Source organism: Salmo trutta, chromosome 24, assembly GCF_901001165.1.
Source record: "Salmo trutta chromosome 24, fSalTru1.1, whole genome shotgun sequence".
Lineage (NCBI taxonomy): Eukaryota > Metazoa > Chordata > Actinopteri > Salmoniformes > Salmonidae > Salmo > Salmo trutta.
In genome coordinates this window covers 29,475,937-29,487,708 of record NC_042980.1, presented here as the reverse complement: position 1 = coordinate 29,487,708, position 11,772 = coordinate 29,475,937, and the positions used below count along the sequence as shown (strand labels likewise).

Sequence of the window (11,772 nt, the reverse complement as noted above, 5' to 3'; positions counted from 1 at the left end):
CATCTCTTACCCAGGGTTATACGCTAATATCATTGTTCTGTATCATTCCTAAGGCAGCTGCTTCTGCTTCTTATTAACAAATGAGGGAAGATTGGGGGGACCAGTAATACATGGGAATAACTGAATGTACATTTAATGAATCATTAGGGAAAGTATTGCGTTAATGATGAACATTTTATTTTAAGAGATTTATTAGGCTATAGCCTAAGATTTAAAAATGGTTACTGATTTTTGTAGTACACTGGTGAGGGTTTCCAGTCCTCACAGTTTGGTTGAAGTTGATGTCATGTAGTATTCTGGGTAAGAAGTGTTTTACAAAAGGACAAATAAGTCAAAATATAAGCTTATGTTTTAGACCTACCATTTTATGAAGAGGAGACCTGCAATAAGGAGCCTAACCACAATCCGTATTATTTAACTGTGAATACACACGTCAATTTAAATAAATATTTACTGTGTTGAAGATTTTTGTTCATTAAATAAAGTGATCTGGAGTGAAAATGTCCATTATAACATACTCATTATGTATCCTCTGTATTTCTAAGGGATAGCCTAGAGAAAGACCTTCCAGATGTTTTCCTCTTTTCTCATTCGGGAAATACTTCCTTTTAAGGAAATATAGTCCCAATTACATGACGTAAGCACAATGAGCACTAGTAGGCTATGTATTTCAAAGTTATAGGCTACATTAGTGTCTATTTTATGGTTGAATTTCATGTTTTGTTAATTTGATCGAACGATTATTATAACATAAAATAGGCTACACTTTCGAGGAGCCCCCAATGGCACACAGGAATGATAACTTTAGAGCTCCAATTCCTGTGAAATAGTTTGCCAAATATAATGTATTGTTTTACTGAAGGTGCTTCTGTGGAAACCGGTGCTGCCCGGGAAGATTTCATCGCGCCATGTTTAGCGGGAAAATATGTTGGAAATAGACCTAAACAGCGCAATGAAATAAGAACAGTTAGTGCATGAGGGTTGACGGTTTCCATGAAATGTATTTCTAGGTAGGATATGAACCCCCTGATATGCATCTGTCTCGTCGGTATTACAGTAAAGGCTAGCCTACTGTGGTCCCAACATGGATGACTTGACTAAAATGTGAAGTTCCCGAGAGGGCGGGTCTAGTCCGGTTAAATTACATTTTAGCGCAGTTGCCAGACTGTACACAGAGAGAGAAACAGGCGAGACTCATTCGCCATTACAAAGAAAGTATCTTGTTAACAGTAGTTTATCTAAAATACATCCCCTCGAGACCAAACATCTGGGGGAAAGGGCCGGTGGAGACGAAACCCCTGCAGTCCAGAAGATGTTGGGGGTGGTAGAAGAAATGACCAACGGCAACGGGTGAGCACTGGACAGAAAATAACTGTATGATGGACCAAATCTGCTTCTATAAAGAGTTTGTAGACTATCATTCGCCGTCTGTTGACTTGACAAACGAAATTGCAGCCTGTTGCATTCAATGACCTGGATCAGCGCTGTCTGCGAGTCGCCACAGAAGAGTTGATGCAGTGTAGGGTGTGACCACTGGTGAAGTAATGTAACAATCACAACGCGGCCTACTTTCGTTTATAGAGTTTATAGGATAGCCTACTGAACAACATGGAGTAATCATGATCAATCTGGTTAGGCCTATTCACAATGAGATATGAACAAACGTATTTTATTTGCTGCTCAGCAGGGGGCTACTTTGCTGACATTTAAAGCCTGAATTAGATTTTACAGTTGTAGACCTACTTGTTGCAAACTTCGGATGATATGTTACGAATTGCAACAATTTGTGGATGTCCATCATACATTTGGTATGATATGTTACGAATTGCAATTCATACAATATGTTAATAATTGCAATTAGTACAATATTTAGGGAATTTTCTAAACGTAGGATATGTTACGAATTCCAATTTGTTGTCACGAACTCGAGCTAGGAGGCTAATGTTAACGAGGGTAGGTGTTAAGGTTAGGTTAAAGGCTTAGGAGAAGGCTCAGCTAACATGCTAAGTAGTTGCAAAGTAGCAAAAACATTGTAAGTAGTTGCTAATTAGCTAAAGTTTACAGTGATGACATTCGATCGCGCAACCTTTGGGTTGCTAGACGTTCACGTTATACGCCCACCCAGTCACCCCGACCAACCACCATACTTTCATTTTTGCTATAAGTAACCATCTGTCATATGTAACCATACCTAATGTAACATATCATACTCATTTGAGTGTCCCGGATTTACATTTAGTATGTTACGTCTACTATATGAGACTAGACTGAAGTAGCCTAGGGCTGGGACCATTTGACACCTTGTGGTCATTAGGACTGTGTTTACACAGGCAGCCCAATTCTGGTATTTTTTCACTACTAGTTTTTTTTTGTCAATCAGATCTGATGTGAAAAGAGCTGATGTGATTGGTCAAAAGACCAAATAGTGGGAAAATGTAAATGCAGCCATAAAGGTCCAGACCTAAGTCCATAGTATACTGACATACAGTACAGTACAGGAGCTGCATATCCATGCTGTCCAGGTTTGACTCAGTGAATATGATGATGCTATCTCCCTCCATCCAGTCGTTAGTTGTTAGTGGTTACTGTACTTCCATTCTGCCCCATGAGACTCGTTTCAGCAGATCCACTTCCTGGCTTGTTAATTACCCCCCACCCCACTCCCGTGTGTGTGTGTTACTTTATTTAGATCCAGGGATCACTGCTATCAGGAAGGACAACGTTTTATCCTGTACTTGTTCACCAGGCCACATTACATTTACATTTAAGTCATTTAGCAGACACATTCACCCAACATACATACAACAGGCTCTGTGATGCATTTTGTCTCCACTACACTGTCTGCCCCCACAAACAAACATTCACACTCACACTCCGTATATAACTTCCTGTCCTGAGCTGCTGTTGGGGGGGGGGGAGAGGTCATGATGTAGAGAGCGGATGTCTCTCTAGTCTCCTGAGTCTCTCTCTCTGTCTTTCAGTGCTCCGTCCTGACTAGGAATGAGCTCTGTGGAAACAATGGACATAAGAGCTACTGTCAGTCAGATAGCTTCTGTAGCTGTCACACATATTTGTACATTTACACATTTGGTATACCTTGTTTTTTCCTGGAATTGTGCATATTTGTACTTTCCCTGCCCAATTTATTAGGAGTTTTGACCTTTTAATATAGTACAATTTCTGTCCAGAGCCTGAATAAACTAGGGCCATAGTGGTATGGCAAGTCTTATCAGATTCTGGCTTTAGACTGAATCATGTCTGTTTACACAATCAAGGCTTACCAGGCAGGTTCCCAGTCTCTGTCTTGCATTGGAATGGCATATAACATTATTAGTCACAAGTTTCTAGCATGACATTGAGACAATTGTATGAAATATTTCTGGAGCTAATGTAACTATTTAGGTCTCAGGCAAGGTTACTCATCACATTAACGATGGTTTACCAAACTGTTACATTTTCACTTACTTGGCTGACTCCCACATTTCAGTCCCCTATTCAGTCTGTGTGGGTTCATGTGTATATCACCCTCTGGTGGTCACAGTAGACAACAGCAATGGTGAAATGACTTGAGAGGAGCAGTGGCTCTGCTTCCCAAATGTCTGTGTGGTCTCAGTGGTATTGTGAGGGATCCAACACAAACCTATTCCTGGTATCTTCCTCTGACACACACAATAAACAAAGACAATATTTTGTAATGCACACAGCCCACTCCCTCACTAGCCCTGACCCTACTCTAGCCCTGACTATGGCTGCAGTGATGCATACAGCCAGCTCTCTCCACCCTTATCCCTGTCCTCAATCACTGAACAGACTGCACCCTATTATTCAGTCAGCCACCAACACTCAGCCACACACACATGCATACACACACACACACACACACACACACAAACACACATGCTCCATCATCACGCCAACCACAGGCAGGCCTTCCAGGCAGCCAAATAGGAAGTGATGTGGGTGAGCAGAGTGAGAGATAGCAACAGACACAGTAGAAGAAGACACAGTAGGGACACAGCAATGACAACAACAACAGCAGCAACCTCACAGCAGCCTAACAAAATACTTTGGTAAGACATTCATATTTTGTTATATTTTTCTGTTTCTTCTACATGCAACCTACACAATCTGCAGTATCAGATCTTCAGATCTTTATTGTTGAATAAAGTATTAGTGGGTTTGTAGCTCAGTAGCCCAGTCTTCATCTTAGTTATGTTAATTCAATTTAAAAAATATTTCCAACCAGATGGCTGCAAATCTGAGGGCAGCGTTGCTCTATAAGACTGCAGTACCTGTGATATCCAGAAAGTGGCAGTATCTTTGTGTTTTGGTGGATTTGGACATTCATTTACTTGGCTTTTTTTCTCTCGCTGATACCACTCTTGTTTGTCTTGGGAAATCTATGCAGAAATCACATGTTGTTCCATAGAAAGAATGAGTTCTATCAACCAAGTAAATCTTACGGACAGTTGATCACAGTACTCAAATGTGTCAGTGTATAGTCAGTCAGTTAGAAAGTGGCTGGCGGCCTACACCCCAGCTCTACCCTCTAAACTAGGACTGGAATGCAGTGGCTACAAAGGCAGCATTAAGAGGACCCTAAGGGGAGGTGTGTGTGTGTGTGTGTGTGTCTTTCAGCAAGTCATCACATTCCTGCTGAACATGCTTCATTTTCGTACTCAGCTGATATCCCTATAGCCTCTGGCCTCTCAGGATACTAAAGAGACTCTCACTAACTGTGAATGTTATTTTGGGCATTAGCCTACTCGCTAATAACGATCATAAGACACACTTTTATTATGATCAAATTACAGCAATCATCTCCACCATCACGTCTTCACCCCACAGGTTAGATATTTTATAGTGAGCCTGTTGCAGCTAGTTTGTCATATAAATGTAATAGTTGTGTTCATGTGTGAATTTCATGTAAATGAATGTTCTGTGTGTGTGTGTGTCTGCTGGGTGTGTTGACTCTAGAGACACCCATGTGTCACGTTGGTTGAAAGGAGAGGACCAAGGTGCAGCGTGGTGAGCGTACATATTCTTTTTATTAGAAAAGACGCCGAACAAAACAAGAAACACTACCCAACAAACCGTGAAGCTAAAGGCTATGTGCCATAAACAAAGTCAACTTCCCACAACACTAGGAGGGAAAAGGGCTACCTAAGTATGGTTCCCAATCAGAGACAACGACAGACAACTGTCCCTGATTGAGAACCATACCCGGCCAAAACATAGAAAATAAAGAACATAGAAAAAGGAACATAGAATGCCCACCCTAGTCACACCCTGGCCTACCCAAAATAGAGAATAAAAAACCTCTCTATGGCCAGGGCGTGACACCATGTCCTAAAGATAGTTCTATCTCTCTCTTTACACGCATGCATGCACACACTCACACACTTTCCTCTCTCATTGTATTAGCCAATAACATTCTCTGAGCAAGAGGAACAATATCAAATTAAAGCATTTAGTCATAATGTGCTGAAGGCAGACTCACAAATCACATCAACACTGAGTAAAAGGCAAGTATACCACTATGGCATTTCAATATTCATTTTGGACAGTTGTGTTTTCCCTGTGTGGGTCATTGTTTAGTTGCTGTAGACCCATACCGTCAAATGTTTTAGCCTCTCTTGTAGTCTGCTACACCAGGACCTGCCTGTGTCTCTGGTCCTCTGTGTAGAACTCTCGTTGCACCTCTCTCTGTGTTTGTTTGTGACAACTCTTTATTTGCTGTGATGTTACAGGTCGTGTATGGCTCTCTTACCCTAATGCAAGTGTTTGATTGGGTTGTTCTCATGTTGGTGTAGAGATAGACATTGGTCTGATATGGGTGGGGTTAGGGACTGTGATATTAGATGCAGTAACATGAATGGACACACACACACACTAAAGTCCCAAACAGGAAGAGGAAAAGGTGTTATTGTGGGGTCAGAGCAGCCATCACTCTGTCACCACACCATAGTGACCATGTAAACTCTGAACTCTTCGGGCAAGGCTCTGGCCGTGTGTGTGTGTGTGTGTGTGTGTGTGTGTGTGTGTGTTTGCCCTGTGTGAAGAGTTCAGTGTAGTGTGCTATGAGGGTGTGAATACAGAGGAAGCTGAATACACAGTACACACACAGGTTGGATTGATTCATTACTTGGGGCTCCAATGGCGCTGTTTGGTATCCTGAGGAAATCTGAGATGAGAAGTTCTATTATGTAATAGTCCTTAGGAATACACTTATATTGTCAGTTTAGTTCACCTCTGCTGATATTTATTAGTATTTACTACAGATCCCAGGTCTGTGAAGGGGCCACTGACTGTTTATGCTTTTATCAATTAACTGAACAATGGGCAGGAAACACACTGCCCCCTTCTATCACAGAGACCTCTCTCTTAGGCAGACTGATGCAGAGACAGAGAGAGACTGGGGACAGAGCGAGAGACTACAGGGAGATAGAGAGGCTGCACTGTAGACAACTTATCAACAACATATCAATATCAACTAACCGTCATGTTGGATTGATCAGTGGAAGGGATCTCTCACGAAAATGTGAGTTTCTATTGGACAAGTTCAGTTAGGTCCCTCCCCGTTTTGTTCAGTTTAAGAAACGCTTTGCAACGGAATCGGCGAAATGAATACGCACCTGCCTTAAGGCTGAGAATGTGGGCGGAGCGAGGAGCTGATAGGTGTGTTGGATCAGAGCCACACCCCTGATTGGTCATTCCTCTAGATGTGTGCCTGGAGGTGTGTGTTTGTCAGAGATAGAGGGAGTGTGGAATGTAGTAGCCGGCTGTTCCAGGAGAGCGAGGGGACTGTTCTGCCAAGGGCTTCCCAGGTGTGAGCTGCTGTTCTGGGCTTGGAAAGGAGACTGGTGGGGGTCAGTGCTGGTTGTCGGCCTGTCAAGCTTTGGAACTTACTGATCACACACACAAGGAGGATTACTGACTGTGAGTTTGTATCCGTGCCCCGGTGGACGGACGGACGGACGGAGGGAGGGAGGGAAGGAAGGAAGGAGGGATGAACTCTCTGCGGCTGAAGGAGTTGTCTAACTCAGACCTGTACAGACGCAGACAGGAGAGACCTGACAGCTATGGAAGCATAGCTAGTAACAGCCTCAGGTGAGACTCCTCTCTCTCGCTCTGATTTCTCTCTATTTGACCAGACTGCAGAGCAAACAGGCAGCAGGTCAGCAAAGTGTACTGTAGTGGGGGATGGTTAGGGTTAATACTTGGGTACATTTGACGAGTCACCATCTGTTGGTGTCCTTTGTGTTGTAGAGAGGCAGAGAACCTGGTCTGTGTGGCCTGTGAGTATGACTGAGGTGAAGCCTGTGTATGTTAGCCTCAAAGATATCCGAGAGTGTAAGACTCTTGTCTCTAGAATGTAGGCTCACTTTTTGTGAACAGTTCCATCGCTAGTCAGGCTGTTGAATAAACTTACTTTACCTGTCGTCCACTGATTTTGTCCATATGTACGAGGTACACAGACAAAATATCCACAGAGTAGTGTTTTTAACCTAACTTTCAGTACACTGGTCTGTATGTCGGTTTGTATTTACAATGCTGACGTAATTCGCATGCGACTTGGACAATAAGTCAACAATGGCCGAGTTTAACCGAAGCACAGTCCAAAGGCTGTCCCACGCAATCAGCTGGCAGATTTCACAAGCACTTCACGCTGATTGCGAGGGAACACGCTTTGGTCGACAACTTTTGGTTACATTCGGCTATTGTTCACATATTGTTAATCACGTGAAATGCATCAGGAGATGAAAAAAACAAGCAACAAAACTTACCGGCGCTGTAAAAAGTTGGGTAAACAACACTTTCCTGTGGTTACTCTATATCTTCACTTCCTACCGCCAGATCCCAGGCCTGTGAAGGGGCCACTCTCCATATTCTGTCTTATAGAGACTATTGCGTCTTTTTTACAGCAACTTATTTCAGACTGATGTTCATGGAGTAACCATGGTAACAGTCTGATGTTTAGACAACATGTATGTAATCTTTGGTTATGGGTTGTGTGCGGATCCTGTCTGAGGGGGGTTTAGAACAGCAACACATTTTTCAGCGGAAACCGTTTACTCCAAACCTAAAACATTTGCAACGAAAACAAGTTTCTATTGGACAAATTCAGGTAAGTCCCTCCCCGTATTGTTTCGTTTGCTCTGTGCTTCTTTTTGGTTCCTAGAGTTAACGGTTTCCATTGCAAACCATTTTGCAACAGCTAAAACGTTTTGCAATGGAATCAGACTAATGAATACACCCCTGTCCTCACTGTTCCAACAATACCTACCGATAGTACCGATAGGCATGAGGAGGCATGTTGAAAGGGCAAAAGAGAGGCTGTTTTTAAAACAAGGTACCAACTTTGGAATACAACATCCCCATTCTCTCTATCAATCTCTTCCTGCTCTCTTTCTCTCTCTCTCTTTCTCTCCAGCCTTCTACCTTCCCATAGAGCGGCAGGTAGCCTAGGGGTTAGTGTTGGGCCAGTAACCAAAAGGTCACTGGTTCAAATACTTGCGCCGACAAGGCGAAAAATCTGTCGATCTGCCCTTGAGCAAGGCACTTAACCATCATTTGGTCCAGGGGCACCATACTACTATGGCTGACCCTGTAAAAAAACAAATTTCACTGCACCTATGTGACAATAACACTTTTTTCCCTCTCCTGTCTCTCTACCCCCCCCCCCCTTTCTTTGCCCCTGATCCTGCTGTGATTAGAGGTTTGCATTTCTCCCAAGGGTCAGACATGTGTCATATCACAAACACACACACCAGCCTTCACTGCTAAACATGATGTACTGAAGTGCTTGGTCAGCAGAACTGAGCTAGTAACAGAACATGAGGTCACCTGGTCTCTCTGCTATGACATCATTGGTTGTAGTGGTGTGTCCCTGCTATGTGTCCTTCACATATGACCCACAAACACGCGGTTCACATCCCAGGCTGCCACACATCCTCCCAAACCCTCCCTCCTCCTTTCGCTCAGCCCTCAGCAGGAAATGGAACACTGAAATTATGCCAGTAGGGCAGAGGGGCAGGGCTGAGGTTTTATGGACGTTGGGAACAAAAGCAAAACAGGGAGGTTCATGTGTGAGATACAGTACACTTTGCACAAAAATAACTAACATGTCTAAAAAGACCAACTACATTATACTTTCTTCCACTTTTCTGTGCAGTTGGTTTGAGGTGCACAGCCACAGGTTGTCCCCTTGTTGTGTAGCATGTAATGCCAATACAGCCTTTATATTTCTCCATTAGGGGAGAGTGGGGTAAGTTGAGCCGCACTCGTTTCTAGGAAACCATCCACCAAATTAATCATTTGACCAACTATTTATAAAGAGGTCATCATTTGACGGACTAAGTTGAGCTAATGGCAAGTTGAGAAAATGTGTTTTCTTCCCAGGTGTAATGCAAGGAATTATCGCTGAGATATGAGGTAACAACAGGGCCTGGCCTAAGTTAAAAGTGTTTCAAAAAGTACAAAGTGTTTGTTAGGCGTTAAGCTTGTGTTAAAAGATGCTTTAAAATGTATTAAAAGACAAAAAAGCAATTATGTTGAATTGTGTTTGGGAAATAAAGATAGAAAAAAAGGTAGTGGTAATATATACACTTGAAGTTGGAAGTTTACATACACCTTAGTCAAATACATTTAAACTCAGTTTTTCACAATTCCTGACATTTAATCCTAGTAAAAAGTCCCTGTTTTAGGTCAGTTAGGATCACCACTTTATTTTAAGAATGTGAAATGTCCGAATAATAGTAGAGAGAATGTTTTATTTCAGCTTTTATTTCTTTCATTACATTCACAGTGGGTCAGAAGTTTACATACACTCAATTAGTATTTGGTAGCATTGCCTTTAAATTGTTTTACTTCGGTCAAACATTTCGTGTAGCCTTCTACAATCTTCCCACAATAAGTTGGGTGCATTTTGGCTCATTCCTCCTGACAGAGCTGGTGTAACTGAGTCAGGTGTGTTGGCCTCCTTGCTCGCACAAGCTTTTTCAGTTCTACCCACAAATATTCTATATGATTGAGGTCAGGGCTTTGTGATGGCCACTCCACTCCTCCTTGACTTTGTTGTCCTTTAGCCATTTTGCCACAACTTTGGAAGTATGCTTGGGGTCATTGTCCATTTGGAACACCCATTTGCGACCAAGCTTTAACTTCCTGACTGATGTCTTGAGATGTTGCTTCAATATATCCACCTAATTTTCCTTTCCTCATGATGCCATCTATTTTGTGAAGTGCACCAGTCCCTCCTGCAGCAAAGCACCCCCACAACATGATGCTGCCACCCCCGTGCTTCACAGTTGGGATGGTGTTCTTTGGCTTGCAAGCCTCCTCCTTTATCCTCCAAACATAACGATGGTCATTATGGCAAAACAGTCCTATTTTTGTTTTGTCAGATCAGAGGACATTTCTCCAAAAAGTACGATCTTTGTCCCCATGTGCAGTTGCAAACCATAGTTTGGCTTTTTTATGGCGGTTTTGGAGCAGTGTCTTCTTCCTTGCTGAGCGGCCTTTCAGGTTATGTTGATATAGGGCTCGTTTTACTGTGGATATAGATACTTTTCTACCTGTTTACTCAAGTATCTTCACAAGGTCCTTTGCTGTTGTTCTGGGATTGATTTACACTTCTCGCACCAAAGTACGTTCATCTCTAGGAGACAGAACGCGTCTCCTTCCTGAGCGGTATGACGGCTGCGTGGTCCCATGGTGTTTATAATTGCGTACTATTGTTTGTACAGATGAACGTGGTACCTTCAGGCGTTTGGAAATTGCTCCCAAGGATGAACCAGACTTATGGAGGTCTTGGCTGATTTCTTTTGATTTTCCCATGATGTCAAGCAAAGAGGCACTGAGTTTGAAGGTAGGGTTTGAAATACATCCACAGGTACACCTCCAACTGACTCAAATGATGTCAATTAGCCTATCAGAAGCTTGTGAAGCCATGACATTATTTTCAGGAATTTTCCAAGCTGTTTAACGGCACAGTCAACTTAGTGTATGTAAACTTCTGACCCACTGGAATTGTGATACAGTGAAATAATCAGTCTGTAAAAAATTGTTGGAAAAATTACTTGTGTCATGCACAAAGTAGATGTCCTAACCGACTTGCCAAAACTATAGTTAGTTAACAAGACATCTGTGGAGTGGTTGAAAACAAGTTTTAATGACTCTAACCTAAGTGTATGTAAACTTCCGACTTCAACTGTAATTCAGTACAGAAATATGTAGGCGGCTTAACGTACCCCATACCCGGGGTAAGTTGTGCCAAGAGACCACTTTTTTTTTTGGACAAGCTGTGTTTTTAGAACAGTAATGTTTACATGAATTGTGATTATTTCCATGGATACACTACATCCTGAACTATCTGTAGATATCTTTGTTAGAAAGAATACTATATTTCTCGATGAAATGATGCTGAATGTAAAAAATATTGCTCAACTTACCCCACTCTCCCCTACCATGGCTACTGTTGACACAGCCAGGGGAAGAGAGGGGTTTGTTTGGTTATCATTGTCCTTAGTGCTAGCAGCCTTAGCCTGTAGCTCCAGTCTCATCTGTGTAGGGAGCCCTCGCTGAGACATAACCGCCTCAGCTTTGTCTAGGATACATACCTATCAAACTCAACGTTCGCCTCTGGCAGAGAGGGCAAAGTACACAGTTACAGTTGTGTTACAGTATGGCTATCACAACTAAACAATACCTTTTGGTTTTAGAAATAATTATCCTGGAAGACTCTTAGAGGATTCCTGGGGAGCCGGGTTT

At 42.5% G+C, this 11,772-nt stretch overlaps 1 protein-coding gene across 5 annotated transcripts in view; it reads left to right on the top strand.

Annotated features, from left to right (window-relative positions):
- Positions 1–1,009: 1,009 nt before the first annotated feature.
- LOC115161062 (LIM and senescent cell antigen-like-containing domain protein 1) overlaps positions 1,010–11,772 on the top strand; it is a 39,329-nt gene continuing 28,566 nt past the window's right edge. Inside the window, exon 1 of one of the 5 annotated variants that reach the window (XM_029711770.1) lies at positions 1,010–1,350. In XM_029711770.1, coding sequence (XP_029567630.1) covers positions 1,313–1,350 — 38 coding nt within the window. In that variant the 5' untranslated portion in view covers positions 1,010–1,312. Of the gene's footprint in view, positions 1,351–4,019; positions 4,071–5,455; positions 5,526–6,569; positions 7,111–7,648; positions 8,129–11,772 lie in introns of those variants that run through there. The other 4 variants (XM_029711768.1, XM_029711772.1, XM_029711769.1 and 1 more) reach the window with 4 other exon arrangements.